The following is a 20,196-nucleotide window of genomic DNA, read 5'->3' on the forward strand; positions in this document are numbered from 1 at the left end:
CAATACATAAATATGTTACTTAACCTTTAACTGTTACGTTATGAACAGTAATCAGAGGGTAATCATGAATAGCCATTCATTAAAATGTGTCATATTTAAATGTAAACCAGAAGCTTATTTTTTTAAATATAATAATAATGTTTAGTACTGCTGGAATCTGTGCTCTGTTCTTGAGTAATAGACATTTAAAGGTTGGATGTTCGGACTAGCCTTAATAAGGAATTCATTAACATTAATGGTGAGCTGCAACACAAATTCCTCTCTTCACTTTAAATCTATTTATACTATCATGTAATACTCCAATCACCTTTACACATTTTTCACCAAAACCAAAAAAACATCATCAATCATGTCTGTAATAATAGGTCCAGGACAAGCATAATGTTGTTATGTATAGACCTGTCTTCAAGGAATCCAGATGAGTGTTACTTATTATATGTGGCATGCCCTCTTTCATTCTGTTAGCAATCACATGGGTAAACACATTGCAATCTACATAAAGTAATGTCTCAGGGCGCAGATTGTCTATATTGTGTATATCTTGTCTTTACCGGGTTTAGGTTTAAGAGTTAGGTATCAACAAGTACATGCTGCTGAGGGGAGGACAGCTCATAATAATTGCTGGAACGGAGTATTATTGCCAGAATGGAGTGAATGGAATGGTATGTTTGCTACCATTCCATTAACTCCATTCCGACCATTATTATGAGCCATCCTCCCCTCAGCAGCCTCCACTGGTATCATCCCTTGTTTCATAGTTGGCGTTAGAACGCGTTCAAAACAACTGGGAACTCGGAAATCTATGACTTCAGTGCTTTCAAGACAACTGGGAAAAAGAAGGAAAAAACGAGCTCCGACTGGGAAAAATCGTTTTGAATGTTCATCCAAGTCCAAATTCAAGGCGGAAACTCGGGCATTTGTCTGGAGCTCCGACTATCCGACTCGAAGTTAGTGTTAGTCACTGAGCTATAGGTGTGACCAACTTCCACCTGACTGAGGACGGTCCACGTACTTCCTGTATTGAAATTAGGTTGGACGACCAACGTATAACACCGATTCAGCATTGCTCTCGGATTACTTTGTCAAATTCTGTAACAGAACCCTTTGTCTGCGGCAGCCCTATGTAATAGTATCCGTTTGCATTGTCCGCATGTGTATCGAATTAAACGCCTAACAAGCCTTTTCATAATAAAAAATGTGGTCATTATGATCCCGCTTGGCCAGCCTGTCACGCCGGGGGCATTCCAACCCCCTTGTGAAAATGTCTTGCTAGCCAGCTAGTAGCTATCTACACCTCAGTTTGTGGTTGTGGGTTGTAATGTTTAGTATTGTATCCATCTCTTCAATACTATGGCTGTACGTTGGTTATGCAGGTAAGAATACGGGCATGTAAGCTTATCATATATTCCGTACAGTTTATTATGTGTATTTATTATCAAATGTATTTACCGAGCACCGTTTGGATTTCTATGACGTTAGCTAGCCTACATTTAGCTTGTACATAAAATACAATTATTTTTTTTGACGCTACATTGATGATTTCATCAATATATGTGGATTTATTGCACTTCGGCTGACATTATGGTGTCAGTCAGGGGACCAGTGACTGGGAATCCCTTGTTGACCAGCAGTGCCCCTGGCCCAAAGAGGCTTCATTGTCCTCCAACAACTGGGGTCCCGTTGGAACTCTACAAAAAGTAGTATTTCCTTCCCCCTTCATTTACTGATTCGAATTTCGAAATGACTGGGCAATTGAAAGCCATCTGGTGGAGCCCTTGCTTTCACCAGTGTCCAATCATGGCATCAGTGATTACTGAGGAAGGAAAAGTGCACTTTTTAAAGGAATTCGAATGGGGCCCTGTGTCTTTTAAATGTAGACTCAGCAATATGAAAGCGGGGTGACTTATTGCTCACAACTGCATGAATTTGTCCAATAAGAAAATCTAGTTGGCTGTGTTGTACTACTGAACACGACCCATGATTATGAGCTGTTCTAAGGGGGGAAAGAACCCCCCCCCCCCCCCCCCCCCCCCCCAGGTGCCTCAGATTGAGGTCTACTAGGCCTGTAGATGATCCTTTGAGATAGGGGCTAGCTATAAAGTCACAGTTAGTGATGTAGTTACAGAAAAATAGGTGGCTTAAGCTGATCGTGGTGCATTTACCCTCCACTGTACCACTGGTCATAGTGTTTACAAATATGACCATTGGCCAGGGTCACACCATCTCACATTCAGTAGCCAGCCAACGTAGAAGACACCCGGGACCTATCCAGGTTCACAATGTTACAAATATTGGCGAAATATGAAATTGCACACCATAACGTGGGTCTCGTTAATGCAAAATTTTGTTTTTCAGGCAAAGAAAATAGTAAGATATTTTTCTGTGTTTTGTAAACGCAAATCTAAAATGTTTCTTGTAATTTATGCTCGGCATCAGACTAATTTTGTGCTTCAGTTGCATTTCTCCACTCGAATGATAATTCACAAAGGAGATGTGTAGCTGCTTTTCTCCTGTAAAATGCAAGATTAACTTAAGCTAAACATTAGAAAATGTAGCTGGCTACATACTTTATGATAAACATTAGAAATATGATGGCCATGTATCTTCTTTACAAAAAATATTGCTTTTTCATTGTAGGCTAAGCTCATTTACTTGTGTGGCTGCTAACCAAATAGCGTTGCCCTTCTGTTGTCATCTGATGAAAATTAAGTTATTTTCTGACGAATGTGTTGCACTCATGCAGTGGTCACCAATCGGTCGATCGCCAAGGCATTTCTAGTTTATCGCCAAACATTTCTGTAAAAAACTTAAGGATAACGTTATTCTTGCGTTCCTATTTTACTTTATTCCTCTCGCGCTGTTGGTAGGTGAATTGTTCCCATTTTGAACCATTTCATGTGTCTGAATGCACAAACACTGCCTTCCTGGAGAACAAATCAAATGCACTATAGGTCTACCGCTGGCCAATCGGATGGTTTGAGGATTTCGTATTATTCTGGTCTCAGAGCGTTTCATATTATTATTCTGTGTTTCGTTTGGTTTGTATTAATTTGTGGATGTCCATCACCCGTTTCGTGTGTTATGAATTACACTTCGTATTGCATGTTCCGAATTTTCAAAATGTACAATGTGTTACGAATTTGCAAAACATACAGTATATGTTACGAATTCTAGCTAGGTAGCTAACATTAGCTTGCTGGCTAACATTAGCTAGGCTAGGGGTTATGGCTAAATAAAAAATAATAGGACTAGGGTTATGGTTAGTAGTTAGGTTAAAGGGCTTTAGGGGAAGGGTTAGCTAACATGTAAAGGAGTTGAAGCGTTGCTAAAATGCTAAAGTTGTCCGTGATGAGATTGGAACTCGAAACCTGTTTTATGTAACCATACCAAACATAACATATACTAATTACTATGTTAAATCTAGTTTGAGACGAACCTGCAGATTACCAAGTCTGCAGTAATGTAACAGGCGTAAAATAAAGCTAAAGTAAAGTTGATACTGTGAGATTTCAAAACTTTTTTGAAATTATGACATGTTTTTAACTCATCACTGTCAACACTTATAAGCCATAAAATTTGCATTTTCTTACTTCCACTTGCGCTACAACCCGCACAGCAGCTATAATTAATGAGTAGGAAAGTGTATCGATAGGCGTGCACTGTTATTATTAGCGGTTTGAGTCTTTTTTTTATCTAGGAATATTTCACTTTCTCTGTTCACAGGAGTGAGAACATGAATTTGTGCATGAGGCAGAAATAATGCGGTGCGACTTGTTAAGCTATCAGCTGGAAGAGATTGACCAAAAAGGGACAATGTCAGTGAAAGAAGGGGAGAGTGGAGGGACATTTAGAGGCGAACCCTGAGTCTGCTGCCCTCCACTGAGACTGACCATCAGATGCAAGCACCATCAGCCCAATACAATAAAAAGCAAATTATTTAAATGTATTCTCACTCAGCTGTGCCTCACAAGTAATACAACAACTGATCTATTACTGGTGAAATCATAGAGCCAACCTCAAATTTAGAAATTGAATGAATATATATATATTATTTTAAATGGGAGTGCAATTCATGTAAAGCCAATATGCGTCTAATGTATTGGGCCTATAGCCTACTGCACGAACCACATTGGTACAGTACTGTTTTTAATAGGATAATGTTGCATAGGCTTACGTTTTTTAAAGTAATGTTAAAAAAAATCTTAGCGGTAGATGTCGGCTTGCATTTTGACTCAGTGATCTTGACTTAGAAAAGGTTGGTGACCACTGCACTAATGCATTTTCTGTGAAGGAATACTATAGTTGCATGCGCCTGATCACTCTTGAAGCAAAACAACGGACTTTCGATATGAAACGCAAGTGAAAGGGTTTAAAATGCAAATATTTTGATGGTCTACATTTTGAAAATGCAGATTTCTAAACTCTAAAGTGACCCCTGCATAAGGGGACCCAGGTTATCGGTTTATTCAGTGGCCAACCATCCTCCACAGTCCCCACAATGTGCTCCACACCGTTGCCAGTTGTTGGTTATGAATCATGGCCAAATTTACAGATTGTACATGTCATGGCTGACCATCACTAAATTATTTTTGTCTGTTCTAGGGCTATACACTTCTGTCTGAATATTATGTATTGTTATATTCTCATGAGTTTAAGCCCCTGAACTAATCAATTTTGTGTATAGGCAGGCTTATCTCTAAAATACTCTTCATGGTTATGGAAGTTGGCAATGCATGACACAGTTGTGAAAACTGAATCTTTGTCATAGTGGTATTCCAGCAGCACCAGTTGGTCTCAACTTGCTGCCAGGTGCCAAGTAGAGATCTTCTTTTGTAGTTCAATGGTAGAGATGCCAAATGCTTGACATAGCCCATGTAAATAGAATGTAATTGTGTTTAATATTGATTACAAGTTACAACGTATTGTACTAAAATATGACCACGATCCCGTTTTACAGTTACAGTTCACTGAAGACTAGTTTATGACGCGCGTGAACAAACCCTCTGAATAGGTGCTTGGGAGGGGCGACACGGCACGCAGTGCTTAATGCTGTACGACAGTACTGTACCGAGGTGAATCAGCCATTGAAAACGAAATAGCCGGCATAGCTACATAAAGACAAACAATATTCATTTGGATTACACACTACAGCGCGTATGATCATAGTTGGTTAGCTGATGGAAACGGACATCTTTAGAAATGTGCGCAAATGTCTTTGGCGCTTTGAAAAGGTGAGACATTTCATGCGCAGCTGGGAAGGTAGTGAGACATTGCTGGCGTTTGTTACATTGAAACAGGAACCTAGCAACTGGCAGATTGAAAATGCGTTTTGTTTGAGAGATAGTGGCAGCACTGCAAGCCTAAATGATTAGAGTGTCTGCTTACAATGACAATGCTTAAAGCCCTTTGTAGGTATGTAGAACTATTATGTATGAACAGTATTTCTTTGCTCAGTGGGATGCTGCGCGTTTGAAGAGGGACTGTTCTAGAACGCTTTTTGGAGAATGGGGTCTGTCAGACATGGAGCATCACCGTACACTATGTTAATCAATTCTAGACTACAGGTATCAATACATAAATACACTACGTAAACGTATAAGTCAAGTTGGTAGCCCTAAGGACACTTCAATTTTGATGTGTTCTTTCGGGTCGGGTTCTCTGTCAGGCAATTTGTTATTTGTAAGCTGTTGGCCTCACAGGTAGCCTTGCCCCATTGTGTCCAGAAAAGGGGCATTCGTTGGTAGCATCCTGGATTGGAGCCCTCTCCAAAACCAGGATGCCATAACAATGTCTGTCTCCTCCCTACACATCTGGGAGGCTTGACTAGCCATTTTAGTTTTATTTAGGCTCCTTGCTCATCCTAAACTGACATCAAAATTAAATGTAGGCAGTTTTATTCAACACCAAGCATAAACAATGTTTTTGGTAGTTGTGTAATGTGTAGTCATGCACTCCTGCCAATAGGATTGTGTTATGAAAGTCTACTTGTCAATTGAGTGGATTCGGCCCATGGTCATCACCATTCTTTTAGATAGAAGTACAATAGCAACACAGTATTGTCTGAGATGGTCTTTCTAACTACTGTGTCTGATTTATATTAAAGGCCCAATGTAGCTATTTCTGGGTAACAATTAAGTTCCTCATTGTAATGGATTTCCATTAAAATGGCAAAAGTAGCTTTTGAGCAAAAACTGTTTCTCAATCAAGAATTTATCTTGGACTGACTGGGAGTGGTCTGAGTGGGGATGAGGAAAAATAAAAACTAGCGGTTATGGCAGAGGTTTGGAAACCTCTTTGTTATTGCCCAATGCAGCTGTTTTTATATCAATGTCATATCACAATGTCACATCTCCCTTTCTGGTTAACAATTAAGTATCTTACTGTTTTATTTTGTCATTTTAAAAATGTACAAAAATTGCCTGTCACCAGAAAAGCCGAGACTCCCACCCATGCAAACAGGCTGATTTGAAGGTCCTGTGTAGATTGTTTTTCAACCAGCAACTATCAGGAATAACACTGATCAAATAGTTTCACACTTTTACAGAGTTAGTTTCATTACTTGTTGTACAATATGACATAAAACACATGAAAAACTGAATTTTGACTGCAATTGGCCTTTAATTCAAAAGACAAGTAACCTAGTGGCTAAGTGTCTGATTCTCTCCCATGAGGCATGTTGTCTTTAATTTTTCTGTTAACCCTCAGTTGCAGGCTACTTATTGTCCTTTCTGACAAATGTGTGTGAATAGGGTAATACTATAAACCCTAGGCCTAAATTGTCTCAACTTTTTCCAATGGCTCTCCTGAGGCAACACTAAAGATAGGTTTAGGCTATAGACCAATGGGGGTGCAAAGTACGGCCCGCCAGGCACTTATTCTTTTTTTACACCCCTTTTTTCTCCTCAATTTCGTAGTATTCAATTGGTAGTTACAGTCTTGTCCCATCGCTGCAACTCCTGTATGGACTCGGGAGAGGCGAAGTTCGAGAGCCGTGCGTCATCCGAAACACGACCCAGCCAAGCTGCACTGCTTCTTGACACAATGCCCACTTAACCCGGAAGCCAGCAGCACCAATGTGTCGGAGGAAACACCGTACACCTGACGACCGTGTCAGCGTGCATTGTGCCTGGCCCGCCACAGGAGTTGCTAGGGCGCGATGGGACAAGGAAATCTCTGCCTGCCAAACCCTCTCCTAACCCGGACGATGCTGGGCCAATTGTGCGCCGCCTCATGGGTCTCCCAGTCACGGCCAGCTGTGACACAGCCTGGGATCGAACCCGGGTCTGTAGTGACTCTCGGGAGGCCTCTGCAAATTGAGTAAACATTTTTTTTGCCCACCCCTGCTATAAACTGTCACACCGACAGTGTTTTAGGCTTCTGATTTGGGTTTATTATCTGAATGGTATTGCAATGTTACCAATAGTCCGAAAGAAAACATTTCTGTCTGACTATGGTTTAAATGGACCCTAGTAACCCCATAATGACTGCTCAATCGGTACTCTTTCTCACCATAATCCCCTTTGGAAAACCCCCAACATACAGTCATAACAGTTACACACTGGGTGCATTCATATATTCACTCTGGAGTGCCAGAGTTCAGATTGTCCATTTGTAAATTCAGAGTGTTTTGTTCTCGGACCATTCAGAGCACACACTGGACGCTCTGGCTGAAGAGTAGGGTTGATCCGAGCGTTCTGACCTCACAACGGCAGTCAAGCACCCAAGCTAACTTGCTAGCTACTTTCAGACACAAATGAGAACACCTCACTCTGACCATGTTACTCGCCCCAGCAGAGGTTAGGCGGTTTTCATGTTGTCTAGAGCGTTGGTGACTATAACTGTGCTACTGGCAACCACTTAATTAAAAAAATTGCTGCCGTTTACTGACCCCGGGCATATTCAACGGGTGTTGCTCGTTCGTAAATTTAATCAGTTATTCTGAGCTCTGGCACACTCAGACGAGAGTGCTCTAAAATCGGAGTAGATAGACCGAGTGAATTTACAAACTCTCTTTAAGAATGAGAAGAATGCCCTGTATATTGTGACATCACAGACACATCACTGTGGAACAGCAGCAGTAAATAATTTGACAGCCTCCCAATCTGCTGTGTCTGGAGCCTGGATGCCGATTGCACAGAATTTAGGCTACTGGTGTGTTCTCTTACCGGAGCCAGCTTGATATTATTCATTCCCTCTGGAGTTTTTGTAAGTAGTGATGTTGACTATTTGATACAATTATGCCAACAGTCATCTTTGAGTGAGGGAATTAATTCTGTGGGGTGCCCTTTCTTTTGTCAGGTCAGACATTCTCTGAAGAATGTAACTCGATTATGGTTATTTCTGACCTGGGGTGTTAAGACAGCTTTATTGTCGTTGAAGTAACTAGACTTAGTTCAGTGGTGTTCATTGGACAGCTGAAATAGTAGCCGGCACTGAGCCTAGATCTATAGCCTACGTTCAGTAATGAGTTGAATGATTGTCATGCTAGTGTTATCATTGAAAGTTGAATTAATGTATTGCCTGTTTTTAGGTCATGCCTGCCTGGTTCTTGTTGGTTAAGCGGTCACTAACAAATTAGGATTGTACACTTAACTTCCAGTAGCTCATTGTTCATTTGAGGAAATGAGTGGACAAAGGCTGCTTGTTCAAGCTTGTTTTTATTTTGTAAAATATAAAAAATATTTTACAAAATAGTGAAACATTAGTTATCCTTTTTAGATAAAACTATAATTAAATATTCAAATGTTGTCCACCTAATCAAAGGATCTGAGAATGAATCTGGTACTGAAAGCATAAGCTACAGCCAGCTAGCACTGCAGTGCATAGTTGAACAGTTTTGAAGAAGTTAATTTCTTCAAAAATGAAGGAGAAGCAAGAGAGATATTTAGTTGTATTTTTTTTTCACTTAGCCAGCAGCTTGCTAGTTAAGCCTACTCAAACACCAGGCTCAAACAGAGAGGGATGCTATGTTAGCTAGCTAGTTATGGCTATCCAACACTGGAACTCTTCCAAGTCAAGGTAAGCTTTTGGTTTTATTAGTTCATTGCCACTGGGGCCCGCCGATGTAACTGCGGATGATAAGATGACGCCGAAGAGGATGGCTGACGTTTTACATGCTCCTAACCAACTGCTATATATATATATATATATATATATATATATATTTATTTTATTTTTAATTTTTGTGTGTGTTTAACTTATTTTGTACATAATGTTTCTGCTACCATCTCTTATGACCGAAAATCACTTCAGGACATCAGAACAGCAATTACTCACCACGAACTGGAAGAAGCTTTTTCCTTTAACCTCTAGGGGCTAGGGGGCAGTATTTTCACGGCCGGATGAAAAACGTACCCAATTTAAACAGGTTACTACTCTGGCCCAGAAACTAGAATATGCATATTATTAGTGGATTTGAATAGAAAACACTCTGAAGTTTCTAAAACTGTTTGAATGGTGTCTAACAGAACTCATATGGCAGGCAAAAACCTGAGAAAATTCCAAGCAGGAAGTGGAGAATTGTAGTTGTTCTTTTGATTCTCTATCGAAGCTACAGTGTCTGTGGGGTGACGTTGCACTTCCTAAGGCTTCCATTGGCCGTCTAAAGCCTTCAGAAAGTGGTTTGAGAATTTTCCTGTCACTGGGCAGATAATAGGAGCTCAGTTACTGAGTGGTCTGCCTGGCAACAAAGGGATTGGATATGCTCGGTCCCGCGAGCGCTCTCCTCCTTCTTTTTCTTCTTGAATGAATATGCTATTGTCCGGTTGGAATATTATCGCAATTTTACGTTAAAAATACTATAAAGATTGATTTTAAACAGCGTTTGACATGCTTCTAAGTACGGTAATGGAACATTTTGATGTTTTGTGTCTCGAATTACGTAATGGAACATTTTTCAATATTCTGAGTACATAGCTCGCCATCACAGCAAGCTATACTGACACCCGCCAAGATCGGGGTCACCTAAACTCAGAATTAGTATTATAAATATTCTCTTACCTTTGCTGATCTTCGTCAGAATGCACTCCCAGGACTGCTACTTCCACAAGAAATGTTGTTTTTGTTCGAAATAATCCATATTTATGTCCAAATACCTCCGTTTTGTTCGTGCGTTCAGGTCACTATACAAAGGCATGATGTGCGAGCGTAATTCGAGACACAAAACATCAAAATGTTCCATTACCGTACTTAGAAGCATGTCAAATGTTGTTTAAAATCAATCTTTATTGTATTTTTAACGTAAAATTGTGATAATATTCCAACCGGACAATAGCGTATTCATTCAAGGAGAAAAAGAACAGCTTGCTCACGGGACCGCGTATATCCAATCCCTTTGTCACCAGGCAGTCCACTCAGTGACTGAGCTCCTATCATCTGCCCAGTAACAGGAGACAGATGAAACAACTTTCTGAAGGCTTTTGACAGCCAATGGAAGCCTTAGGAAGTGCAACGTGACCCCCACAGACACTGTAGTTTCGAAAGGGACTAGAAAGAACTACAATTCTCAGATCCTCCACTTCCTGGTTGAATTTTCTCAGGTTTTTGCCTGCCATATGAGTTCTGTTATACTCACAGACACCATTCAAACAGTTTTAGAAACTTCAGAGTTTTCTATCCAAATCTACTAATAATATGCATATTGTAGTTTCTGGGCAAGAGTAGTAACCAGTTTAATTTGGGTACGTTTTTTCATCCGGCCGTGAAAATACTGCCCCCTATCTTCAACGAGTTAAACGGAAACAAACGAAACGAGGATAAACATACCTGAGTTTGTCCAATAGAAACTCTCGTTTGCAACTGTTGGACTAATGATTACACCCTAGATTAGCTAGATGCAGGCAAGTGTGCAAATCGGTATTGAATGTGTCACTTTCAATCATCGGCTAGGTTGTAGCAACCTCATGATGGGTGTAGGGACAATTCTAGTATCATGTAGTAGCCTAAACCTAGCCATGTTACATTGCGCTGGGTGAATGGAATATGAATGACAGTCATGCTCATAAAAATATTGTCCTCCCTCATCTTAAACTGCACCGACCGCCACTGCCTTAGGTCAACATTACATCATGGAAACAAGGACACCTGGCCTAACATATGGAATTGGACAAGCCTCATACTGGAGCTTTGTTTTTCTTCTTAATGTTTTCCTATTTTAAGGTTGAACAATTTTATTATATATATATATATATATATTATATATATATTCACACACACACACAGTACCAGTGAAAAGTTTGGACACCTACTCATTCAAGGGTTTTTCTTTATTTTTACTATTTTCCACCTTGTAGAATAATAGTGAAGACATCAAAACCTGTGAAATAACACGTATGGAATCATGTAGTAACCAAAAAAGTTAAAATATATTTGAGATTCTTCAAAGCAGCCACCCTTTGCCTTGATGACAGCTTTGCACACTCTTGGTATTCTCTCAACCAGTTTCATGAGGTAGCCACCTGGAATGCATTTCAATTAACCTCTCTAGGGTAGGTGGCACCAAATCGTCCCAACTACGCAACAGCCAGTCTAATCCCGTGGCGCGATATTCAAATACCTTAGAAATGCTATTACTTCAATTTCTCAAACATATGACTATTTTACAAGACAAGACTCTCCTTTATCTAACCACACTGTCCGATTTCAAAAAGGCTTTACAACGAAAGCAAAACATTAGATTATGTCAGCAGAGTACCCAGCCAGAAATAATCAGACACCCATTTTTCAAGCTAGCATATAATGTCACATAAACCCAAACCACAGCTAAATGTAGCACTAACCTTTGATGATCTTCATCAGATGACAACCCTAGGACATTATGTTATACAATACATGCATGCTTTGTTCAATCAAGTTCATATTTATATCAAAAACCAGCTTTTTACATTAGCATGTGACGTTCAGAACTAGCATACCCCCCGCAAACTTCCGGGGAATTTACTAACAATTTACTAAATTACTCACGATAAACGTTCACAAAAAGCAAAACAATTATTTTAAGAATTATAGATACAGAACTCCTCTATGCACTCGATATGTCCGATTTTTAAAATAGCTTTTTGGTGAAAGCACATTTTGCAATATTCTAAGTACATAGCCCAGCCATCACGGGCTAGCTATTTAGACACCCAGCAAGTTTAGCCTTCACCAAAATCAGATTTACTATAACAAAAATGTTATTACCTTTGCTGTTCTTTGTCAGAATGCACTCCCAGGACTTCTACTTCAATAACAAATGTTGGTTTGGTCCCAAATAATCCATCGTTATATCCAAACAGCGGCGTTTTGTTCGTGCGTTCAAGAAACTATCCGAAATGGTAAATCAGGGTTACGAGCATGGCGCATTTCGTGACAAAAAAATTCAAAATATTCCATTACCGTACTTCGAAGCATGTCAACCACTGTTTAAAATCAATTTTTATGCAATTTATCTCGTAAAAAAGCGATAATATTCCGACCGGGAATCTGCGTTTCGGTAAATAGAGGGAAAAAAAGAAAGACGGGGGCGACCAGTGCACACGCCTAAGCCCACTGTCCCCTGATCGGCCACTTGACAAAGGCGATAATGTGTTTCAGCCTGGGGCTGGAATGACGACATTCAGCTTTTTCCCGGGCTCTGAGAGCCTATGGGAGCCGTGGGAAGTGTCACGTTACCGCAGAGATCCTTTGTTTTGGAAAGAGAAGTCAAAGAAAGCCAATAAATGGTCCGACAGGCCACTTCCTGTAAAGGAATCTCTCAGGTTTTTAGCTGCCATATGAGTTCTGTTATACTCACAGACACCATTCAAACAGTTTTAGAAACTTTAGGGTGTTCTCTATCCATATCTAATAAGTATATGCATATTCTAGTTACTGGGTAGGAGTAGTAACCAGATTAAATCGGGTACGTTTTTTTATCCGGCCGTGTAAATACTGCCCCCTAGCCCTAAGAGGTTAACAGGTGTGCTTTGTTAAAAGGTCATTTGTATAATTTCTTTCCTTAATGTGTTTGAGCCAATCATACTGTAGATCAATGTGTTTTAGCTTAGAACTTTTGTTAATGTATTTGTGCTGTGCCTTATTTGCAGCCTGTTTGGGAAGCCCTTTGATGGTGGGAAGAGGATGGACCATGGCAGCCAGCAGCAGCACCCAGCCATGAATAGGCTCTATGAGGTCCAGCGGGAGGTTCAGTCTCTGGGCCCTCAAGTGTGCACCTTCAGCGGGCTAAAGAACGAGCGGGAGTACCGGCGGCTGGAGCGCGAGCTGACCCAGCTGCTCCTGGAAGTGGACCAGGTGGATACGGAGGGCAGGGCAGACCTACAGGGGGCACGCAAGAGAGCAGCCCAGGAAGTAGAGGGGCTGTTGCGCTACCTGGAGGAGAACGCCACCCACCCGTCCCGCCTGGCCATCGAGGAGCTGAGCAGGGATGCCCAGAGGCTGGTGGAGCAGGGTGTGGTGGAGCCTCAGCGGGCCGGGGGCACAGCAGAGATCAGTGATGAGCTGGTGGACGCCGTGCAGGAGCTGATACTGAGGCTCACCCAGGTGAAGACAGGAGGGAGGGTGCCCCTCCGCAAGGCTCGCTACCGGGCCCTGACACGACTGTGTGCTGTGCAAGACATAATCGAGGGTCGCACGCGCCAGCAGACCCTTCCCCTGTCGGAAGACACGCACGTGGCCGTGCAGAGGATCAACCAGGTGATGGTGCATGTGAGTGGGGCGCGCAGCCAGCTGGTGGCACTGCTGATGGGGCTGAGTGGGAGGGATAGCTGTGCCCACCTCTCCCGCGTGCTCACTGAGCTCCTAGTGGAGCTGGATGCCCTGGATGTGTCGGGGAATGCAGCGGTTAGAAACTACCGCAAACAGGTGGTGGAGGAGATCAACAGCCTGCTCAAACACCTGGACCTGGAGGGAGAGGGAGACGATACGCGCAGGTACTCAGCTTTACTAGAATTACAAACGCTCTGGAGTAATAATACAGAAGGGAAATACAGTATGCGTGTGTACATGCTTTCAGATACAACTTGGCTCAAAAATGTGATTGTGTTGTATATATTTTTCCTCAGGTATGACTTGGGGCAAAATGACTCTATCCGTCAGATTGAGGCGGTGCGTGGTCGGGTGGGCCAGCTGCAGGGGGAAGTCCTGCGACACTGTGGGGTGGGCGACCTCTTCAGGCCTAAGCCTGAGCTCCAGAGTCTCCTCACACATCTGGACCAGGTAGACACAGCCCGTAACCCCTGTATCCGTGAAGCCCGGCGGCGTGCCGTGCTGGAGGTCCAGGCTGTCATCACCTTCCTGGACCTCCGTGAGGCCCTGATCTGCCGCCAGCCCAGCCCCAACGAGCCCTCACAACACAGGGCTGTGTGGCTAGTCCTGGGCAGCCTGTCAGACCTCCAGGCCCAGGTACTCTGCTTCAATGGCAAGCAGGCCGACAAGAGCTACATGCTGCTGGAGGAGCTTCTGACCAAACAGCTGCTGGCTCTGGATGCGGTCGACCCACAGGGCGACGAGATGACCAAGGTGGCCCGCAAGCAAGCAGTCAAGTTTGCCCAGAACATCCTCAGCTTTCTGGACATGAAGACAGATGAGTGGGAATACTGATCCACTGGAAAAGACTGGACATAGCTGTAGGATGCCCTATGGAACTGTATATAAACTGGTGCATCATCGCTCTAAGAGAGTTGGGTGTGTAAATATTGTCTAAATCCCAGAATGCACGGCAGCAGCGCTTTCGTCTCTTTGTGGGGGGGAGCAACCCAAGAACATTTTTGTGAAACAGAATTTGGAGGATAGTGTTCCGACATACAATGTGCTTTTTAAAGTTTACAGTGCATCTTTTTGAAATCTACTGTATTTGTGTGCGTTTTGATCAGTGTTGTTGGGTTGTGGTTGCAAAGCCTGCGGCCAAAAGCACTGAAGCCTGTTATAGTGGTGGTCAGAGTAGTTAGTCACTTTGTCTGTTTTTCAAAAGCAGGAGTGGGACTAGAGTAATTACATCTCGATGGTATCCATGTTTAGCTTGATTATTTTGGAGGTCAGTTGTAAATTTACTCAGCCAAACGATGTACATGATGTCTCAAATACTTCTTTACTGAGATGAACCGAGTTTACATCAGTACTGTGAGACAAGATCTAACTCTGTTCATGTTGCTTCTCCACTTCCATTTGCTCGGTGTCTCTTCCTGGTAATGCTTTAATCAACACTTCTGGGGCAAACTACCCTAACCCTGGACGTACACAGCTGTTGCTGGCAACCATTCAGATGACAAATGAAAAGGAGAGCTTCTTTACGGCTTTAACCACAGTCCTACAATAATGAGGAGAAGGAGGATGTAGAGTTAAAGGGCCTGTGAGAACATTTGTCAATAGGCGGGTATGTTATTAAAGGCCTCCTTGTATAGAATGAACATTTGTGGACACGATAATTGCCCTGTTTGTATGTAATTTGTCGCTAAATGTTGATTGTAACTTGTGTGTTTGCGAGGATAGTGAAGGGGAAAAACAGTGTGGAGGTGGTTTAGGTTTTATTTTTGTCTGTGGCTTTCTATTGTCAGAGGAATGTGTCTGAGAGCCCTGTAGAGTGTCACTGATTTGGTGTGGTGTGTATTATTATAGCTGGTGACAGTGTTCACAGTGGACAGAGCAGTCTAAAACCTCTGCAGAGTTGCAGCAGAGTTAGGAAGCTATTAGTTAAAAAGCCCAAATCTCTGTGCCTTTCTTTTCATCATATTTTTCACCATCCTGAGCACTTACGCTCCGAGATGTGCACTTTTTACTGATTCTCAGCGCTGCAACTGACAGCTCTTTATAAACTGACCGTGGCATGTCTGGCAGATAGCCCTATGCACTAACAAAGCTTGAACAGTCCTCAGATAGCTCCCACAGAACTCACACACTCTCAAAATGACTGAGGTTATTCAAACCTTCCTCTGCTGCTATAGAAAAACATATGGCAAACAAACAGTGAAATCCAGCTTCACACTCATGGGTCGTCTGATTCGATTACACTGTGTTCACTGCAGCCCTCATGCAATGGAGGGGTGTTCACACAGCAAACTTAATGTTCTCTCAAACTAACCAATACAAAATAAGGTTCCATTCTGTCAATTTTTGTTGATTTGAAGTAACATTCTTTGCCAATAACCATACACAATCTCATTCCTTCCTAGGCATATACAGTGCATTCGGAAAGTATTCAGACACCTTGACTTTTTCCACATTGTTATGTTACAGCCTTATTCTAAAAAGGGTTAAATAGTTTTTCTTTCATCGTCAATCTACACACAATACCCCATAATGACAAGGCAAAAACTGGTTTTTAGACGTTTTTGCAAATGTATATAAAACTGAAATATCACATTTACATAAGTATTCAGACCCTTTACTCAGTACTTTGTTGAAGTACTTTTGGCAGCCATTACAGCCTCGAATCTTCTTCGGTATGATGCTACAAGCTTGGCACACCTGTATTTGGGGAGTTTCTCCCATTCTCTGCAGATCCTCTCAAGCTCTGTCAGTTTGGATGGAGAGCGTCGCTGCACAGCTATTTTCAGGTCTCCATAGATGTTCGATTGGGTTCAAATCCGGGCTCTGCCTGGGCCACTCAAGGACATTTAGGCGTGTCCTTAAGCCACTCCTGCATTGTCTTGGCTGTGTGCTTAGGGTCATTGTTCTGTTGGAAGGTGAACCTTAGACTGGGGCAAAGGTCCTGCGGAGGTTTTCATCAAGGGTCTCGTTCTACTTTGCTCTGTTCATCTTTCCCTCGATCCTGACTTGTCCCTGCCGCTGAAAAACATCCCCACAGCATGATGCTGCCACCACCATGCTTCACTGTAGGGATGGTGCCAGGTTTCCTCCAGATGTGACACTTGGCTTTCAGGCCAAAGAGGTCAATCTTGGTTTCATCAGACCAGAGATTCTTGTTTCTCATGGTCTGAGTCTTTTTGGTGCCTTTTGGCAAACTCCAAAAGTGGGCTGTCGTGTGCCTTTTTACTGAGTGGCTTCCGTCTGGCCACTCCACCATAACTGCCTAATTATTTTTGGAGTGCTGCAGAGATGGTTGTCCTTCTGGAGGGTTCTCCCATCTCCACAGAAAACTATGGAGCTCTGTCAGAGTGACCATTGGGTTCTTGGTCACCTCCCTGACCAAGGCCCTTTCACGATTGCTCAGTTTGGCCAGGCGGCCAGCTCTAGGAAGAATCTTGGTGGTTCCAAACATCTTCCATTTAAGAATTATGGGGACCTTCAATGCTGCAGAATTTTTTTGGTACACTTCACCAGATCTGTCTCTCGATACAATCCTGTCTCGGAACTCTACGGACAATTCCTTAGACCTCATGGCTTGGTTTTGCTATGACTTGCACTGTGGGAACTTTATATAGACAGGTGTGTGCCTTTCCAAGTAAGGTCCAATCAATAGAATTTACCACAGGTGGTCTCCAATCAAGTTGTAGAAACATCTCAAGGATGATCAATGGAAACAGGATGCACCTGAGCTCAACTTCGACTCTCATAGCGAAGGGTCTAAAAACCTATTCACTTTTTCATTATGGTTGTTGTGTTTAGATTGAGGAAAACATATAATTAATACATTTTAGAATAAGTCTAACATAACAAAATGTTGAAAAGGGGAAGGGTTCTGAATACTTTCCGAATGCACTGTACATCGTGGTGAATTTGACTAATATCTATAGTATCTTCAGTATATTATTGTTTGTTGCTCTATCAGTGCGGTCTGTTGTGTTGGATGGGAACCCGTGTGAATGGGTCATTTGTCAGCCAAACCCCTTTTAAGAGTAGAAGGCCAGATCATAGGCTAACACTATCTGTTATAATTCTCGTCCTCTTTCTCTGTGTAGCGGACATGAGTCAGTCATGGTTGCTCATGGTAACGTGATGGGGTAGCCTTGCCTGCAACTTCATTATCAGTGTCAGCCGTCGGGCCCAACCTTGCAAAAATAGAACAGCGCTCTTATCTGAAAGTAGTGCGAGGTGTTCTATTTGAACTATATATGTATCAGTTACATCCATGTGAACATGACTTCGGTGTTGGTTGAGCAAACAACACGTTTATGTAACATTTTAGGGGTAGAATGTACAATTTTGTCAAAGAACAATGTTTTATTTATTAAGTACCAAAGCTGCTTTATTTTAAATTTTTATATATAGCACACATTTTGGGTTTCTCACTCTGTGTGGAACATTTTGGTTTCCCTACTTTGCAAATGGCAGGAATGTGTCTAAGGTACAGTATTAAATGTTTTAATTTGACTATCTGTTTCTCCAGTCTCCTTTGACTAAGTTGATTGTGACAGACTTTGCTGTGTTTTTCATACAAGATGCATGTGTACAAAAGCACACTGAGGTTGAAATGATGTGTGAATGCTTCAATAATAGGTTTGTTAGACTTTTTATTACCCTCTTTATTTTGGAGGGGGATGTCCTGTGTCTATTTGTGTAAAGATTATTTTTTTCTTCTCCATTTTATTCCTGGATCGTGCCGTTCCCATGTCAGCACTATCATATGAGTAGACAGGTAAAAAAAACTCCATGTATAAACGTAACTGTAATCTGTTAACATTCAAAAAGAAATATCATAATCAATAACTATATTAATAAATAACTTATTTATTAATCTAACTAAATCTAATTTTATTTGTCACATGCGCCGAATACAACAGGTGAAATGCTTACAAGCCTTAAACCAACAATGCAGTTTTAAGAAAATACCCCCCAAAAATTAAGAGGTAAGAATAACAAATAATTAAAGAGCAGCAGTAAAATAACAATAGCGGGGCTATATACAGGGGGTACCGGTGTCGAGGTAATTCTTATTTTGTTTTACTTTTGCCCCTTTTCTCCACAATTTCATGGTATGAAATAGGTAGTTAGTTTTGATTCATCCTTGCAACTCCCGTATTGACTCGGGAGAGGCGAAGGTCGAGAGCCGTGCATCCTCCGAAACCCAGCCAAGCTGCACTGCTTCTTGTCCCATCACACTGCTTCTGACACAATGCCCGCCTAACCCAGAAGCCAGCCGCACCAATGTGTCGGAGGAAACACCGTACACCTGGCGACCATGTCAGCGTGCATTGCGCCCGACACATCACAGGAGTTGCTAGAGAGCGATGGGACAAGAACATCCCTGGCCAAACCCTCCTCTAACCCGGACGACGCTAGGCCAATTGAGGGCCACCCGGTCGCGGCCAGCTGCGACAGAGCCTGGACTCGAACCAGGATCTCTAGTGGCACAGCTAGCACGAGGTAATTAAGGTAATATGTATTCAACCCCTTTGTTATGGCAAGCCTAAATAAGTTAGAGTAAAAATGTGATTATCAAATTCAAATAGTCTCGGTAGCCATTTGATTAGCTATTCTTATGGCTTGGGGGTAGAAGCTGTTTAGAAGCCTCTTGGACCTAGACTTGGTGCTCCGGTACCACTTGCCATGTGGAAGCAGAGAGAACAGTCTATGACTAAGGTGGTTGGAGTCTTTGACCATTTTTAGGGCCTTCCTCTGACACCGCCTGGAATAGAGGTCCTGGATGTCAGGAAGTTTGGCCCCGGTGATGTACTGGGCCGTACACACTACCCTCTGTAGTGCCTTGCGGTCGGAGGCCGAGCAGCTGCCAGACCAGGCAGTGATGCAACCCGTCGGGATGCTCTCGATGGTGCAGCTGTAAAATCTTTTGAGGATCTGGGGACTCTTTTCAGTCTCCTGTGGGGGAATAGGTTTTGTCGTGCCCTCTTCACGACTGTCTTGGTGTGCTTGGACCATGTTAGTTTGTTGGTGATGTGGACGCCAAGGAACTTGAAGCTCTCAACCTGTTCCACTACAGCCTCGTCGATGAGAATGGGGGCGTGCTCGGTCCTCCTTTTCCTGTAGTCCACAATCATCTCCTTTTTGTCTTAATCACGTTGAGGGGGAGGTTGTGTTCCTTGCACCACATGGTCAGGTCTCTGACCTCCCTATAGGCTGTCTCATCGTTGACGGTGATCAGGCCTACCACTTGAGTCATCGGCAAACTTAATGATGGTTTTGGAGTTGTGCATGGCCGTGCAGTCATGAGTGAACAGGGAGTACAGGAGGGGACTGAGCACACACGCACCCCTGAGGGGCCCCTGTGTTGAGGATCAGTTTGGTGGATGTGTTGTTACCTACCCTTACCACCTGGGGACTGCCCGTCAGGAATTCCAGGATCCAGTTGCAGAGGGAGGTGTT

General features: G+C 42.5%; 1 protein-coding gene across 2 annotated transcripts; it reads left to right on the plus strand.

Annotated features, from left to right (window-relative positions):
• The first annotated feature begins 1,049 nt into the window (after positions 1 to 1,049).
• On the plus strand, positions 1,050 to 18,246 carry LOC106610958 (BAG family molecular chaperone regulator 5). 2 transcript variants are annotated; one of them, XM_014210686.3, is made up of 3 exons: positions 1,050 to 1,373; positions 13,065 to 13,907; positions 14,040 to 18,246. In XM_014210686.3, exons 1-3 carry the CDS (start codon positions 1,351 to 1,353, stop codon positions 14,575 to 14,577), a joined length of 1,404 nt encoding a protein of 467 aa, XP_014066161.2. In that variant the 5' UTR covers positions 1,050 to 1,350; the 3' UTR covers positions 14,578 to 18,246. The 2 variants fall into 2 exon arrangements, with proteins under 2 accessions (XP_014066161.2, XP_014066160.2); XM_014210685.3 differs by lacking the exon at positions 1,050 to 1,373 and adding an exon at positions 4,887 to 5,231.
• Positions 18,247 to 20,196: the final 1,950 nt, after the last annotated feature.

The sequence above is a fragment of the Salmo salar genome, chromosome 09 (genome assembly GCF_965601325.2).
Source record: "Salmo salar chromosome 09, fSalSal1, whole genome shotgun sequence".
NCBI lineage: Eukaryota > Metazoa > Chordata > Actinopteri > Salmoniformes > Salmonidae > Salmo > Salmo salar.